General features: G+C 44.3%; 1 protein-coding gene across 1 annotated transcript in view; it reads right to left on the reverse strand.

Moving 5' to 3' along the window:
• The window catches only part of LOC140467204 (peptidyl-prolyl cis-trans isomerase FKBP5-like), a 150,982-nt gene that overhangs the window by 50,834 nt on the left and 82,024 nt on the right, over window positions 1-18,124 (reverse strand). Inside the window, exon 3 of the mRNA XM_072563415.1 lies at window positions 12,387-12,529. Coding sequence (XP_072419516.1) covers window positions 12,387-12,529 — 143 coding nt within the window. The remainder of the gene's footprint in view (window positions 1-12,386; window positions 12,530-18,124) is intronic.

Raw genomic sequence — 18,124 nt, forward strand, 5'->3', positions numbered from 1 at the left:
CTTCCATATCCATCAGAAATTCACCTGCACCTCCACACACATCATTTACTGCATCCCCTGCACCCGATGTGACCTCCTATACATTGGGGAGACAGGCCGCCTACTTGCGGAACGTTTCAGAGAACACTTCTGGGATACTCGCATCAACCAACCCAACCGTCCTGTGGCTGAACACTTTAACTCCCCCTCCCACTCCACCAAGGACATGCAGGTCCTTGGCCTCTTCCATTGCCAGACCATGGCAACACGACGCCTGGAGGAAGAGCGACTCATCTTCTGCCTAGGGACCCTCCAACCACAAGGGATGAATACAGATTTTTAAGCTCTGATCCCCAGCATCTGCAGTCCTCACTTTCTCCTAGTCATTCGTTGGGCCAGGTTAATGCATTGGGTTCAGTCCCACTATGGCAAGTGGCAGAATTAGAATTCAGTTAATAACTCCTGATGGTGAAACTATCATTGTCGCAAAAGCTCATCTGGTTCACTAATGTCCGTTAGGGAAAGAAATCTGCTGTCTTTAGACCAGTTCTGGTCCAAAAATGGGTGCAGATCTGCAGAAGTGTGGTTCACTCTTAATTGATGAAGGGCATATGCCCAAAATGTCGATTCTGCTGGTCATCGGATGCTGCCTGACCTGCTGTGCTTTCCCAGCAACACACTCTTGACTCTGATCTCCAGCATCTGCAGTCCTCACTTTCTTCACTCTTAACTTGTCCAATTACTTAGAGTCATAGAGATGTACAGCACAGAAACAGATCCTTCAGTCCAACTCATCCATGCTGACCAGATTTCCTAAAGTAACCTTCTCCCATTTGCCAATACTTGGCTCATATCCCTCTAAACCTTTCCTATTCATATACCCATTCAGATGCCTTTTTAAATGTTATAATTGTACCAGCCTACCACTTCCTCTGGCAGCTCATTCCGTATATATGCACCACCCTTAACATGAAAAATTTTCTCCTTTGGTCCCATATAAATCTTTCCGCCCTCACCCTAAACCTAGGCTCTCTAGTTTTGGACTCTCCAATCCCAGGGAAAAGATCTTGCCTATTTACCCTATCCATGCTCCTCATGATTTTATAAATCTCTATAAGGTCACCCCTCAGCCTCCGACGGCCCAGGGAAAACAGCCCCAGCCTGTTCAGCGTCTCTGTTTAGCTCAAACCCTCCACCCCTGGCAGCATCCTTGCAAATCTTTTCCGAACCCTGTCGAGTTAAGTAGCCCAGCAAGCCATTCAGTTCAAAGACAACTAAAAGTTAGCACCCGAATCCCAAGGAAAAATAAAATTAAAAAAAAGGCATTCTGCAGAAGTGCAGCCAATTACGTTGTACCGAGTTTGTTCACTAACTCAGGGAATGGATTAGAGTTCCAGGGAACAGAATGTTTACTGACTCTGGTGTCAAGCACTGGGTCAGATGTGAGCCATCAAGACAAGTTTCTATCTGTCCTCCAGGCTGTACTCCCTGGTCAGTATCCATGCCAAACTCAAACACTCCTATAAGTTGATGGAACAGTTTCCCAGCTGGCAAAGACCACTATTAAATAAAAACTGACCAGACCAAGTATTCGTAAGTGTTGGCGGAAGACATGGAAAAATCAAACCTCTAAAGTGATGCTTGATTTTGATCCGAGATGTTAGAGAGTGAGAACTAGCTAACTGGTGTAACACTGTTCATCAGGGGATTACTGACCTTGCCTCTTTCAGAAGGTACTGAGGCAAGAACGAAGAGAACAAGATGAACTTGACATGGAAACAACTGAATTCTTCAATAAATTACTACCAAAGAACGTGTGATTATATTATCAATTTGTTCCACAATAAATATGAATGAAGAGATAAGCTGTGGAGTATTATCCTTCAATGTTTTCTCAATTCCACTTTCTTTCTCATCTTCGTATCCTCTGATTCCCTTAGTTTCAAAAGTGTACTAATCTCATCTATGAATGTGCTCAACGACAACATCTACAGTTCTCTGAGACAGAGAATTCTAAAACTTCCCACTACCACCATCCCCTGCCCCTGAATGAATATATTTCTCTTTATCTCAGTCCTAAGTGGCTGATTCCTTATATTGAGACAATAGCTCTGCGTTCCACATTGTACAACAGGAGACAAATCTCTCTGCATCCATCTGCTCAAACCCCACTCAGAATCTATTGTGTTTCTTTCATATTGCTTCTTATTTGTCCAAGCCCCCAAAAGTAAGGGTCCATTCTATTAAGATCTCATGATAAGACAACTCTGTTGTTCCAGGAACCAATCTAGTGAACGTTTGTTGCATTGTCTCTAAGACAAGTTTATCCTTCCTTAGATATAGAGACCTAAACGGGACACAAAACTCCAACTTTCATGAACTTCATTGTTAATCTTGTGCTCCAACTCAGACTAGAAATTAACTCAACATTCTTTGCATATTTGGAAAACTTCACAGACCTGGTAGACAGTATATAATTTAAACCCAAGTCCTGCAAAAGGTTAGATTTCTGCATTTTTATCTCTATTTTAAAAGATTCCCCAGTCGCCTTTCCCTTACACAAATCAATATTTCTATCTTAACCTCCCCTTCTCCGCAATGCTATTTTCTCTCTCAGTTCCACATGACTCAGTGGTTGAATTGATTCTCTTATTGTACACTGTATCCTTTCATTTTTCTCCCTCCCTTTTCTCTAACCAATTGCCTGTCCAAATCTTATGCTGTTTCCTATCAGTCTCACTCCACAGGACTCACAGCATCTTTGAAAGTTCCAACTATTGACTTGTAATTGACTGTTCTACTCTGTTATTCCCTAACTTTCAGTTTGTATCAAAAAACCTAACTGGTTCACTAACATCCTTTAGGGAAGACAACCGCCATCCTTACCGAGTTTGGCTGACATGTGACTCCAGACCCACAATGACGTAGTTGACACTTAACTCACTTTCTGGTTAACTCAAGTTCTCCTCTTAACTTCCCTCTGGGCAATTCAAAAAGGGCAATAAATTCTAGCCTAGTCAGCAATGCACTCAGCCCATGAATGACTAATGAAAAAAGACCAGTCAGTGGTAGCCAGGAAGGAGATAGGAAGGTCCGTCATGTATTATTATGAGTCTCACTGCCTTCAACTACAGGTGTGCAGTTGTCAGGTCTAAGTCCTAGTCAGCCGTGTCTTGTCCTTCACCTAGATCCTCCACAGCCTTAGGATTCACTTCTAAAAACCATAAAGGTCTTAGCAATGTGAGAAGCTACCCTGTTCCAGTGCCTGGAAGGCAGTAGACTGTGTGCTCCACAGTAAAACAGATTGTCTGGCCCATGACTTCCTGAAGTTGAGGGTTGGTCCACTTCTACCCCATCTCCGTTTCTTATCTCAATAACTCTGTGAGAAGCAGAGTGATAGTGTGAATAAGCAGCCAGGAAAAAAACCCCACACAATTTGAGACTGGCACAACTCTACATGGATTTTCCAAATACTGTTGGGTGGGCTGCATGATAGACAACATTGTGATGTATTCGTGTAGCTAGGGCAATGTGCACCTGGTTTCAAAGATCCCATGTGGTATACAGCTGGCTTGGAATGCTCTGGAGTAACGCTTAGCATCTAAAGAGGTTTTAAGGGAATTTCCCAGCTCTCATCCCCCAAATTAGCCTGTGTTTTTTGGTCACCTTTATGCCTTTCCTGAGGAATGACACAATTTCTCTACAACCTATGGGTGAAACCACAGGAGATGCAGGAGATACTAAATGAGTATTTTGCATTGGTGTTTAGAGTGGAGAACAATATGGAAGGTAGAGATTGTGGGGAAATGAAGAGCGACATCCTGAACAATGTCCATATTATAGAAGAGGGGATGCTGGATGTCTTAAAACACATCAAGGATTTATCCCTGGGACCTGATCAGGTAGAGGAGACAGTGAAGTCTGCAGATGCTGGAGATCAGAGTTGAGAGTGTGTTGCTGGAAAAATACAGTAGGTCAAGCATCCGAACATTTCAACTCTCCCTCCCACTCTGCCGAGGACATGCAGGTCCTGGGCCTCCTCCATCGCCACTCCCTCACCACCCGACGCCTGGAGGAAGAACATCTTATCTTCTGCTTTGGGACCCCAGGGGCATCAAAGTGGACTTCACTAGTTTCCTCATTTCCCCTCCCCCCACCTTAACCGAGTTCCAACCTTCCAGCTCAGCGCCGCCCTCATGGCCTGTCCCACCTGTCAATCTTTCTTCCCACCTATCCGCTTCACCCTCCTCTCCAACCTATCACCTTCATCGCCACCTCCATCCATTTATTGCACTCTCAGCTACCTTCTCCCCAACCCCATCCCCCCTCCCATTTATCTCTCAACCCCCAAGGTTCCCAGCCTCAGTCCTGATGAATTTCCTGTTCCTCAGATGCTGCCTGACCTGCTGTCCTTTTCCAACAACACACTGTCAACCCTAATTGGGTATAGCCTAGGGCTATGTGAGAAGATAGGGAAGAGATTGCTGGGATATTTGTATCATCGATAGCCACAGGTGAGGTGCCGGAAGACTGTAGGTTGGTGAACGTGATGCCGATATTTCTTGTATATCCCTATGAAAGTGACTCAGTGGAGAGTACACAGTGCACGGCAAATGGAAAAAGCAAAATATCTTTTCCAGTCTCTCATTGTGTCTCAACTCTGAGTGGTTGATGCATGTGGAATTGTGCACCAGTGGCAAGCTATGTTATAAACAGGGCAAGTTAGGAAAATAAACAACACTTGTCTCAAATGTAAACTATCTGGGAAGATGAATCACTGTGCTTGAATATCCCACATTATAAGACTTCCTAATGACTCACAGCTTTGCCCTTTGGTGTCCACCAGATTGTATCCAGAGGGTGTGATGTATTGTCCAACTACATTGACAGGAGCGCAGTCAGCATTGAATGGTCTCAGTGTGAGTTTGGGCTCTGGGTTAGATTAGTGCTCAGGAATTATTTAAATGATGATTGAATTGAGTTGCATCAGAATTTTGGACCCACACTGCTTGACAATGTCTGTCCCAGTTATGAAAGACTCAGCTTCTGCTCTGACAGGCTGTCATGGACCTTCATCCTGTGGAACGTCCTCATGGCATGTGGACCTCTACAAAGACTGAAGAAGTAGAGTGAGCATTAACTTGCCTTGATGAAGTTTTGAACAGTGTGTCCTGGAGTTAACAGTTGGCAGCAGCTTGTCTCTCAGAGCTAGCATTTTTGATTGCTTTGTGATTCTGCAGTCATAACACAGCGAGAAGGTTTGGAAGGGAAGAATGTGACTGGCACTAGGGACACAATATCTGATAAAGTTAAGCTGCAATAATGTTTCAGCTACCTTCAGCTGCTACAGGCTTTGATCTCAAGCCAGTATAGAGCTATTTGGATATGCTCATAGAGAAGGAATCTTTACAATTGATTGGGACAATCCAGAGCATTGGTGCGATGGAACATGAAAATTTTGTCCCCATTGAGATCCGCCAACAAATATCTTGAAATGGTTACAACACAGAAAATATTGAATCTTGGCACAAAACATTGGTCAGTGCATAGGTAGGAAGAGAGGTATACAGTAAAATTATGGTGAGCTAAATGGAATCAGCTTTTCTGCTTGTAGGATAACCCCCTGCTACATCAGGAGGCTATCAGTATAAGTAAGGATGGAAAATCTGACAAGCCCAAGACATGGTCGAGTGCAGGGAAAGCAGTACCCACAGCACCAATGACCTTCAGAGACAGCTTGGGCCCAAAATACTTGGCACAGTGACTGTTAATTCATTGTTCTGTTTTCGGAGGTGTCCTGCAGTCCTCAGTAATGGCTGGTTCATCTGGTGACACTGCTGAGGCCTCAGAGATGCCAACACTGTAGCTAGTGTAAAATGACTGTGCAACCACTTTCTGACTCCCAAAGCTTGTCCCCCATCAGGGGTGTGATGGAATAGTCCCAACATACCTGGATGGGTGCAGCTCCAACCACCATCAAGAAACTTGACACCATCCAGGATAAAGCAGCGGCTTGACATCCATAATCATTCACACCCTCCACCACTGATGCTTAGAGGCAGCAGTGTGTATTATCTACAAAATGCACCAAAGATCCTTAGATAGAACCTTTCAAACCCATGACCACTTCCATCTAGAAGGACAAGGGCAGCAGATACATGGGAACACCACATGCTGCAAGTCCCCATCCAAGCACCTCACCATCCTGATTTGGAAATATCTCACTGTTCCCCCACTGTCGCTAGGTCAAAATCCCTTAAGTATTGTGGGTTTACCTACAGTACAAGGACTGCAGCGGTTCAAGAAGGCAGCTTACCACAACCTGCTCAAGGGTAATATGGACAGACAATAAATGCTTGCCAGACAGAAATGCCCACAATGCATGAGTGAATATTAAAACATGAATCGTACACCCTGTGCACCTGTGAAAAAGTGCAGCTTTAGGACACATTCTTTTGCCTGACACAATGGGTCCTGATGCCCCTTGTAACATGCAGCACATTACATTATGTGATAGATGAAGGATTCTACAGTTAATCATTACCTTGAGGGTTGGGTATTGTTAACTCCATGCTTCTGAATGAGTGGGGGTGAGCCACTGCAGGAGGAGCAGGTTCAGTGACACTCATTCTGCCAGCATTGGCATTATTGGGGTGGGGCATTTTCAACCAGAAATGCCACTATTTAAGAACCATTAGGATAAAATAAGCCGAGCATTATTGGCACATTCTCTACTTAATAACCCTATCATGCACAAGCATCCTTTTGACTGAAACTTTCTGTTGATCGTTGATACTTTTTCCAGCCCTCTGCTCTGAAACAGCATGTTAAATGGAATCTTGTGTACTTCTACTCATTTTGAGTTTGTAAGAATGACTCTGGGTAGGGATGACTGCAGGCAAACAGCAAATACTACCATCTAAATCACACAACAATATGGAAGACTAATACCTACAAAAAAAGCCCAACTGATATCAGGTGTGCCCTCAATAGCTTCAGAGAGCTGAAACTCCCATGATTTCCTATTTAGATTAGATTCCCTACAGTGTGGTAACAGGCCCTTCAGCTCAACATGTCCACACCAACCCTCCAAAGAGTAACCCACCGAGACCCATTTCCCTCTGAGTCATGCATCTAACACTATGGGCAATTTAGCATGGCCAATTCACCTGACCCGCACATCTTTGGGCTGTGGGAGGAAACTCAAACAGACACTGGGAGAATGTGCTAACTCCACACAGACAGTCACACAACGCTGGAATTGAACCTGAGTCCCTACCACAGTGAGGCAGCAGTGCTAACCACTGAGCCACCATGACACCCCTCATTTCAATGTAATATAGAGAGTTTCAACTCCAACACACCCAATGATGTTTAGACCACTATATTACTATGTGTGATACACCTTGGATGTTCTACAATACATTCAGAGGAAGGACAAACTGGGTCGAAACCTGGGACTCTCCATGTCTTCGGGTTTCATCTCCATGAGGAATGATGTCAGCTGGGGCTGGCCATTCATCTCCAAATCATAAGATTCTGGGTTCAAGACCTACACCAGACATTTGAGCAAAAGCTCTGGCCTGGCTTTCTCAGTGCAAAATAGAATGGGTGCTTTTCTGTTGGAAGTATTGTCTTTGAGTGACACTTAAACCAAAGGCCCAACTAACTTCTTAGATGGATGCTAAAGATCTTCTTCACTATTTTGAAGAAGAGTATAAATTTCTCCACATCATCAAGGTTTATTCACCCCTTAACCAGAAGCTAAAACAAATAATCATTTTATATTGCTGTTTGTGGCCATATATTGTACAGATTTGTTGCAGCATTTCCTATAACACAGCAGTTTAAAGGTACGGCATTGTTTTAAAGCTCGTTGGGTATTTTTTGGGTTGTGATGGGTGTTATATTAACGGAAGTCTTGCTTTAGCACTCTGTCTTTCTGCTATTTTTACTGAGCATTGAATGGGTTTGGTCAATGGACCACAATCAATGCCAGTGGGATCAAATTTGCAAGTACATCTTCAGAAAACCTGGAGGAGGTGGAGGGAATAAAAAAAGACAGGTCAAAATTTTAAGGAACAATTAAGAGCTTGCACTCACTCAAAACTAGCAAGGACATTTTGAAGTCAACGTTTTGCCTCTGTTCTGAAACACCATTGCCCTAAAGTAGATCCTGAATTTCCTCGGTAACATGGTTGCCAAATCTTCCTGTGTAGACAAGCAGAGGCTGGAAGGACACAACAGGCCAGGCAGCATCAGGAGGTGGAGAAGCCAATGTTTCAGGTGTAACCCCTTCTTCAGGACTGGGGATGGTGGTGGTGGTAAGGGAAAAGCAGGGTAGAGGCGAGGTGGTGAGGTGGGGATAGGTGAACACAGGTAGAGGGCACAACCTGGTTGGTCGATGGGAGGAAGGAATCCGGTTGGTGGCTGGAAGGGTCGATGAGAGGAATGGAAGGGGGGCAGGGGTTGGGAATGGAGTCCGGGGGGATAGGGAGGGAGGTTATTTGAAATAGAAGAACTCAATGTTGAGTCCTCCGGGCTGTAGGCTTCCCATGCGGGAAATGGGATGTTGTTTCGCCAGTTTGCTGTCTGATTCACTAAGGCAATGGAGGAGGCCAGGGATGGTCATGTCGGAAAGGGAATGGGAAGGGGAATTAAAATGGGTGGTGACTGGGAGGTCAGGTCGGCCCCTGAAAACCTGGCTGAGATGTTCAGTGAAACGTGCCCTGAGTATATGTTTGATTTTCATGAGGTAGAGAGAGCACATTTGGAGCACCAGATACAGTAAACTAGGTTGGAGGAGAGGCAGGTGGACCTCTGTCTCACCTGAAGGACTGTTTGGAGGCCTAAATGGAGGTGAGAGGGGTGGTGTGCCAGAGAATGGGTGGGAGGAGGTGTTGTCCAGGCAGTTATGGGCATTTGTAAGTTTGTAGTAAACATCCGTCTGGAGACTGTCACTGGAGGTGGAAATGGAGAGATCAAGAAAGGGGAGGGAGGTATCCAAGTTGGACCAAGTGAATTTGAGGGCAGGGTGAAAGTTTGGGTGAAGTCGATGAACTGTTCCAGTTCAGCCTGGGTGCAGGACGCCGCACCGATGTAGTCATTGATGTAAAAGCAGAAGAGTTGGGGTACAGTGCCTGTGTAAGTATTGAAGAGAGACTGTTCGACATGGCCAAAAAGAGGCAGGCATAGCTGGGGCCCATCTGGGTGCCCATGACCACCCCCTGGATTTGAGGAAACGGGAGGAGTTAAAAGAAAAGTTATTAAGGGTGAAGACCAGTTCAGCGAGGCGGAGGAGGGTATTAGTGGAGGGGGTCTGGATGGGTCTGTTGTAGAGGAAGAAGCTGAGGGACTGGATGCCATCCTTGTGCGGTGTGGACAAGGACTGCACATCCATAGTGAAGATAGAGCACTGGTCGCCGGGGAACTGAAAGTTACCAAAGAGGTGGAGGGTGTGGTTAGTGTTGCAGATGTAGGTGGGAAGTGCCTGGACCATGGGGGAGACGATAGAGTCAAGATAGCACAAGATGAGTTTGATGAGACAGGAACATTTGGAGACTCTGGGTGGGCCATGGTAGTTGGGCTTGTGGATCTTGGGGAGCAGGTAGAACCAGGCATTGCGGGGCTGGGGGACTATAAGGTTGGAGGTGGTGGAGGGGAGATCACCAGAGGCAATGAGGTCACAGACAATGCAAATGATTGGTCACAATAGGGTCACGGTCAAGGGGGAGGTAGGAAGTGATGTCAGAGAGCTGGCGTTCGACCACAGCATTGAGGTCTGTTGTCCAGATTCCCACCTTTGGCAGCAGATTTGATGGTGAAAACGGGGGTTGGTGCGGAGAGAGTCGAGTGCTGCACGTTTGGAGGGGGTGAGATTAGAGTGGGTAAGGGGGGGTGGAGAAACTGAGGAGGCCGATGTTACATCAGCAGTCAGCAAGGAAGAGGTCTAGGGTGGATACAAGGCTCGGCGGGTGGGTGACTGTGTGGACGGGGAAGATTGGAGGCAGGAGAAGGAGTCCTCAGAGGGAATTTGGTAGTTTTTATCAAAGAAGAGAGCACGGAGGCAGAGATGGTAAAAGAAAAGCTCTATGTCGTGGCAGTTACAGAATTCATTAAGGTTGGCATGGGTGGACGGGGCATGAACGTGAGCCCTTTATTCAGGACGGACCGTTCGGCCTCAGAGGGTTCGAGGTGAGGGGGTGATAGTGAATATGTAGTAAGACTCTGGGATGTTTTTGTGGGGGATCCAGAGGAGGCTGAAGGAGGGGACGGGGGAAGGTTGAGTGAGAGTTGGTGTGGAATGATGGGGGGAGTGGGTATGGAGGAGAAAGGAGATTGGGAAGGGAGGGGCTGGGGCTGTGGGAAGGGGTGTGGGGGGATGAGGTGGGCAGGAGGGGGGCAAGGTAGAGGGGTAGGGTGCATTGTGGGGGTGGACGGGTGAAGGGGGAGAGCTGGTGTGCGTGCTGGCTGGCTTTCTGTCAGCGCTGATTATGCTGAATGTCTCACTCATGACTTTGGGTGCTACAAGACTATAATAAAACCATAAGACATTGGAAAAGAAGTAGGCCATTCAGCCCATTGAGTCTGTTCCATCATTCATTGAGACCATGGCTGATTTATTAATGCTCAACTTCACTTTTCTGCCTTATCCCAAGAAACCTTGATTCTGTTACTGGTTGGAAATCTGACGATCTCAGCTTTGACTATACTTAATAACCAAGAATCAAAAGCACTCTGCATTCCAGAATTCCATAGATTCATTATCCTCTGTGAGAAGGAATTCCTCCTCATTTCTGTCGGAACTGAGCAGCCCCTAACTCTGAGATATTTCCTTTTGACCCTAGATTCTCTCACACAGGAAGAATAATCTCTCCACATCTACTCTGTCAAATTCCCTAAGAATATTATTTGTAACATTTTCTCTTGTTCTTCTAAACATCAAATGAATACAAGTACAATGTACTCAACCTTGGGGCGGCATAGTGGCTCAGTGGTTAGCACTGCTGCCTCACAGTGCTAGGGACCTGGGTTCGATTCCAGCCTCAGGCAACTATCTGTGTGGAGTTTGCACATTCTCCCCGTGTCTGCATGGGTTTCCTCTGGGTGCTCCAGTTTTCAAAGATCTGTAAGTCAGGTGAATTGCCCATTGTGTTAGGGGACTGGGTCTGGGTGGGTTACTCCTCAGAGGGTTGGTGTGGACTTGTTGGGCTGAAGGGCCTGTTTCCATACTACAGGGAACCTCATAAGAACATCTCTCCATGCCCAGGGCCAGCCACTCTGTATTGCCTCTAATGCCAATATCTTTCCTTGGATAAGGTGATTGAAATTGTTGGCAGTATTTCGGTATCTCATGCCTTGGATAGTTTTAGCAAGACGCCCATTTTTTATACTCCATTCCTTCTGAAATAAAGGCCAACATGCTGTTTGCCTTCTATATTACCGGCTGAACTTGGATGTTAGCTTATTGTGATTCATGCACAAAAACTCCCCAATTCTTCTTTGCTGCAGCTTTCTGCAGACTTTCTCCATTTAAATAATATTCAGGTCCTCTATTTTTCCTGCTAAAGTGCATAACCTCACCTTTTCCAACATTATATTCCATCTGACAAGCCTTTGTCCACTCATTTAACCTGTCTATATTGGTGTCATCCTTACCATTTGCCTTCCCATCTGCTTTTGTATCATCTGCAAACTTGGTGATACTACAATCACTTCTGCCATCCAAGTCATAGGCTAAACCATTAAGCGTCATGGGGACAGGGTTAGTGTCAGGGGAAGGTCAATCATGCCTTGAGATTTTTTTTTTGTTTTACTTACACAGTTAAATTGAGAAACAAAACAGTAAGTATTTCAGGAAAGGGGAAAGGATAAAGTAGTTCAGAGAAATTTTCAAAGGCTTTAAAGCTTAGTTGACATAATTTAAATTTGAAAATCCTTCATGCAGAGTACAGAAAAAATGTTTCCCCTAACTGAGGACTGTAGAACCATGTGACACAGACTCTGAATAAAGGGACTAAGATGAAAAGAAACATCTTTACTCAGAGGATGGTGAGTTATTGTAATTTTCTATCTCATAGGGCTATGGAAGCTTTGGTCATACTCAAGACAGAAGTCACGGCTTTATAGATATAAGTGATATCAAGGGATATGAGAATAGTGTAGGAAAGCAGCGTGAAGATAGATGATCAGCCATGATGGAGAATGGTTGAGTAGAGACGAGGGGCCGAATGGCTGACTCTTGATCCTATGTTCCTCTCAATGAGCATTCCTGCAGGAAAGGCTGTGTTTATTGTCCACCTTCAGTAACCCTGAGAAGACAGTGGTGGGTTTTCTAACTCCAGGGTACTGTCATGGTATGATATCAAGGTAGAAATGGAAGCAGCAACCAATAAAGACACACCCACCTCAAACAGTAATGTGGCATTTGCAGGGACTTTAGGGGGGCTGCCAGCAGCCCCATAGGCATAGTTTGCTTTACAGATCAACTGACAGATCTCCCCCTTCTTCATTGAAGCCACTCCGATGTCCCATGCTTTCAACACTTGACCTATTGAAAGAAAAACATGTTTCTGAAAAGTGCGCAGTTTGCAGTGTATAAACATAATGTCTCTTTCTCCTTGTAAAGGGTAGGCTAGGGGGTAAGCTGATAATGATCTTCAAAATTATGAATAGACTCTATAAGTAGATCATCCCATTATAAGTGAGTTCAGAATTAGGGTCCATATATAAAAGATAGTTATTGATAAATTCGATTAGGAATTACCAAGGGATTAGTTACAATGTGAAACTCAAAGAGGTTGAAACAAAAAGAGGGGATGCAGCTAAGAGAAAGGACAAACATACATAATTAAAATGGAATGGATATTTATGGAATCATCCAGTCAGAGAGGTATAAGCACGGAAACAGATCCTATGGTCCAAATCATCCATGCCAACCAGATTTCCTAAACAGAACACGTCCCATTTGCCTGAGGAAGATTTGAAGGAAGGGTTACTGGACCTGACACATTAATTCTGATTTCTTTCCACAGATGTTGCCAGATCTGCTGAGCTTTTCCAGCAATTTCTGTTTTTGATTCCCATATGCCTGTGTTTAGCCCATATCCTTCTTAAATTTTCTTATCCATGTACCTGTCCAAATGTATTTGAAATGTTGTAACTGTACCTGCCTCTATTACTTCCTCTGGCAGATCAACCCAACGTGCACCACCCTCTGTGTTGCCCCTTTTATATCTTCCCCGCTCACCTTAAACCTATGCCCTCTAGTTTTGCATTCACCAAAACTGTGCCCCTGTGATTTTATAAACCTTTGTCAGGTCACCACTTAGCCTCTTACACTTCAAGGAAAAAATCTTTGCCTACCCAGCCTTGCCTAGTAGCTCATGTCTTACAGTCTTGGTAACATCCTTGTAAATCATTTTTGCACCCTTTCCACTTTATTAAAATCCTTACGATAGCTTGGCGACCAAAATTGGATGCAGTTCTCCAAATATGGCCTTACCAATGCCTTGTACACCTGTAACATGTGTACGCTGTACTCAAGTGTTCTGAGTGATGAAGGCAATGCATGCCAAATGCAATCTTCACCACCCTGTCTACCTGCAATGCCACTTTCTGGGAACTATGTACCTACTCCCCTAGGACTCTTAGTGGATTTTTGTTTGTAGGTCAGGAAACCATCTGTTTTGGGGGCAGATTTTTACTACACTTCTCAGCTTGGTCACTAGCATTGCTGCTTAGGTCTCTGACATCCTAACAGAGACGTTGGCTGGGATGATGCACTGAATTTGATAACAGTAATGAGTTCTCATGAAGCTCAGGCTTTCATAGCAGGTCGTTGCTGACGTCTACAGCATTTGAACATCATGTGATTTTGGCAGAGCTGAGAGTGACTAAAATAATAGGTGTAAATCCTCACAGTCTGACCTTCCTGCATTCTGCAGGTGACACTCCTAAACCCATTATGGCTTTTCCTCTATCATCAGACACCTCCTTATATCACACTGAACTCTCGATCACATCTGGTTCTTTACCTGTGCCCGTCTTTTGGGGCTCAACCCCAGAACACACCCACACCTTCCTGCATTTGGAAGTTTACATACTCTCCACTATGTCATCTTCACAGAGGGATACAAGGCTGTAACTCTGTTTGTAGACAGACACAGCGCTAATACTGTCACCTCGAGGACAAAGTGACGAGTCCGGCAACACTTCTAAAATTTAATCGTTTAATGGGAGGCGATGGCCTAGTGGTATTATCACTGGCCTGTTAATCCAGAGATCTAGATAACGCTCTGGGGACCTGGGTTCAAATCCTGCCACAGCAGATGGTGGAATTTGAATTCAAAAAATATCTGGAATTAAGAGTCTAATGATGACCATGAAGTTATTGCCGATTGTAGGTCACTAATGTCCTTTAGGGAAGGAAACTGCTATTCTGACCTACATGTGACTCCAGACCCACAGAACGGTGGTTGATTCTCAACTGCCCTCTGGGTAATTCGGGATGGACAATAAATGCTGCCTAGCCAGCAATGCCCTCATCCTGTGAATGAATAACGAAATTTCAAAGAGTCCTGGCACCAAGTGAGATGCCATTGAGCCACCTATAACCCCAGTGGATGGGTCAAACTTTGAACCCTGTGGTACAACCAATGCTGCTTCCATAGTGCTAGGGTAAGAGTTCTGTTTACAAAAAGTGAGGAAAGTGACTGCCATCCTAATAGTGCAATTCAACTGCAATTCCCTAATCCTGAAAGCAGGGTCAAGCCCTCCGTTGGAGTCACATCCCCAGATGAACTGCTCCTAAATGGCAGCTAAACACTTTGTGGCTGAGTTGGTGTCAGCCGTATCCCCAGAGAAACAGTGGAAGCCTCTGGGAATGGACATTGAAGATATTCGTTCTAGCTCTGGTATGTATGGCCAGAATGTCAGAACCAGCTACTGCCAGAAGATTTGCCTCTCATTGTTACTAAGGGGAGTGTCCAGTTGACATTTATAAGCAATGATTGTATACCGGAGCCTTACACTGTTAACAGGAAGCAGAGTCAATTTGACTCTAGAGTGGAAGCAGAGTTGGCCATTGATGTTGATGAAGGGACATGTAGACATCCACTGAGTAAAGAATGCAGCCATCTTACAACTGACAAAGAAATATAGACGTCAGTATAAACCTTTGTGAGACCCTTAAAAGATGCAAAAGACATCGCCTCAGCTATTTCCTGAAGTAAAGTGTTTAGAAATCTGTTTGGGGTGGATAATTGTTGGGCTTCCATTTGAAACACAAATTAAAGGAGGTGGAGTTGGCTCATGGGACACCAAAGGATGTCATGTGATCAGTTACCTTTTGATTTCTTTTGCGTTATCTTTACTGGCACGAGTTGATTTTTATTCAGACTTACTCTCTGTTATATTAGACCTGCTTGCCTTTGTTGCTTTGTTTTTCTTGGCTTAAGTCTGTGGGGTACCTTGATAGAAATTTCACTTCTTATTCATCCTGACGATTGCTCACTTTCCTTTAGTCTGATGAACTTCGATGAGACACAATAGAAGGAAGCTTCCAAGTGACTCAAATATGGGCCTGGACTAGTAGGTCTTTCTGGTCACCACACCTCAGGAAAGGTTTGTTGGTCTTGAACAAAATGCAGTGCAGATCCAATCGAATGAAGCCCAGTTTCTTAAAGAGAATTATTCATAAAAAACTAGGACTGCATTCTCTGGAATTAGGTTAAAAAGTGATTTGATCAAAAGGTTTCAAGTTATTAAGGGGACCAGCTACAGTAGATGGAGTTAAGGAAAGGGAGCAGGATCTAAAGCTTAGAGCCAGATCTTTCTGCTGTGAAATGAAGGAACACTTGTTCACAGAATGGCTAGGAGAGTTTCAAACTCTCTTCTTCTAAGGTTGATGTCCAATCAAGTTTAAGTGAAATGGAAAAATGTGTTTACATGGAGTTAGATTGTGAATCAGCTATGGCCTCAATGCATGGCACAATCACTCAAGTGGACAAAATGTCTTTAACACAACAACCCATGTATCCAGCCCACACTCCATTTGAATGTGATTCCCTTACAGAAGCATAGCAATGCTGAATTACATACATTTCCAAATTGTTTGACTGCTAGATTTGGGCGTACTTCAAACTATTAAATCAGAATCTAGAATCATAGAGTCATAGAACTGTACAGCATGGGAAAAAGACCATTCAGTCCAACTCATCCATGCTAACCCGGAATCCTAACCTACTCCAGTCCCATTTGCCAGCATTTGCCCAGATCCCTCTAAACCCTACCTATTCATATACCCATCCAGATGCCTTTTAAATGTTTTGGAGATGCCAGTGTTAGACTGGGGTGGGCAAAGTTAAAAATCACACAACACAAGGTTATATCCAACAGGTTTATTTGGAAGCACTAGCTTTTGGAGTGCTGCTCCTTCTTCAGGTGGTTGTGAGTATAAGATCATACGATACAGAATTTATAGCAAAAGTTTACAGTGTGATGCCACTGAAATGACATATTGAAAAAAAATGGATTGTTTATTAAGCCTTTCATCTTTTAGAATGACCATGTTAGTTTTGGTATGTAAACCTCAGAACTTTTTAAAAGTTATTTTCTCAAGTTAGATCTAACAATAAGTGCCATAAGATACTACATGAGAGTGCGTCCCAATGTTCAGACTAATTCTATTTCTAAAGTGGGATTTGCAGAATCTAACATGGATTTATGCAGTTTTTGGGCAAAATAAAATTCTGAGGGTGCAAACTCCCCCCACAAAGTAGATGCGTGTGCCCGCAGGGGAGACAGAGTGAGTGTGAGCATGGGGGTATGGAGTTCAGGAGATGACAGCAGATGATGGTGCTGCTATGTTACTTTGCCTTTGCCAGTGCAGTTAGTGACAGTGTCACCTCTGCTCTTCACCCTGTGTTAGAGGCAGCGATGGATCTGCATACACTGTGTCTGTACCGTGGTGAAAGCTGACAACAGGAAAGTGCAACTGGCAGTGTGTGAAGTACTAGAGAGGTAAGGTGACCTCCAAGAAATTGGCATAGTAATTATCTGCCACACAGTGTCTGCATTCTCTGAGAAAAGAAAAGCTTTGGACAGTAACCTTTCAATGGAGCTCATCACTGCCATTGATCAATGGTTTAGCTGCTTGTCATTTTCATTGAAGAAACTCTTCTAGTTGTACCTTCACTGGGCGAAGTTAAAAATCACACAACACCAGGTTCTAGTCCGACAGGTTCATTTAAAAGTATTGCTTTTGGAGCACTGCTCCTTCATAAGGTAGCGAGTGGGGCTGAATCTTGATCCTACCCCACTAGTTACCTGATGAAGGAGCAGCACTCTGAAAGCAATATTTCCAAATGAACCTGTTCGACTAGAACCTGGTGTTGTGTGATTTCTAACTTTACTGGGGGGATACTGAGGAGTGCCTGACAGATCAGCAAATCCTCAGTTTGAACTAAAAGAAGTCTGAATTGACTTTGATTACTAGGAGGATCCAAGGAGGTTTGCAATTTGCCTTCAGCCAATCGTCAATTTCAAAGGATTGCACCACCCTCCTCTTTCCTGGGAAGACTGTGCCGTGCCGATCTGCTGCACATTGAGTCCTTTAGACAACGCACGCCAACAAACACATGGATATAGTGCGATGTCCCAAGGCATTACTAGACAATATGTCACACTTCATACATACACTTCATATCAGGACAGATGATCAAAAGCTTTGTTAAAGATTTAGATTTGAAAGGAAGACTTAAAGAATGAGAAAGAGGTAGAGATCTTAAGGGAGGCATTTTCCAGGTTTAAGGTACAGGAAGCTAAAGGTGCGACTTCCAGTGATAGATTGAAATAAATTTGCAGATCCACCTGAGGTCAGAATTGTAGGACGGCCATGATGTTGACGGGTTTAGGGCTGGATTTACTGACTCAGGTACAGAGATGGCAGGCTAAGAGGGATTCAGGGTGAGGGTTAGAGAGACTAGACTTTGTGTTGGAGACCAAAGACCATGAGGTCTGTCTGCCTTCACAACATATCATTGAGAAGAAAATTCCATTTATTGAGAATGGTCACAGACGAAACAGCGTCTGTGACCATTTTCATCTGTTTCGTCTGTGACCATTTTCAATAAATGGAATTACT

The sequence above is a fragment of the Chiloscyllium punctatum genome, chromosome 45 (genome assembly GCF_047496795.1).
Source record: "Chiloscyllium punctatum isolate Juve2018m chromosome 45, sChiPun1.3, whole genome shotgun sequence".
Taxonomy (NCBI): domain Eukaryota; kingdom Metazoa; phylum Chordata; class Chondrichthyes; order Orectolobiformes; family Hemiscylliidae; genus Chiloscyllium; species Chiloscyllium punctatum.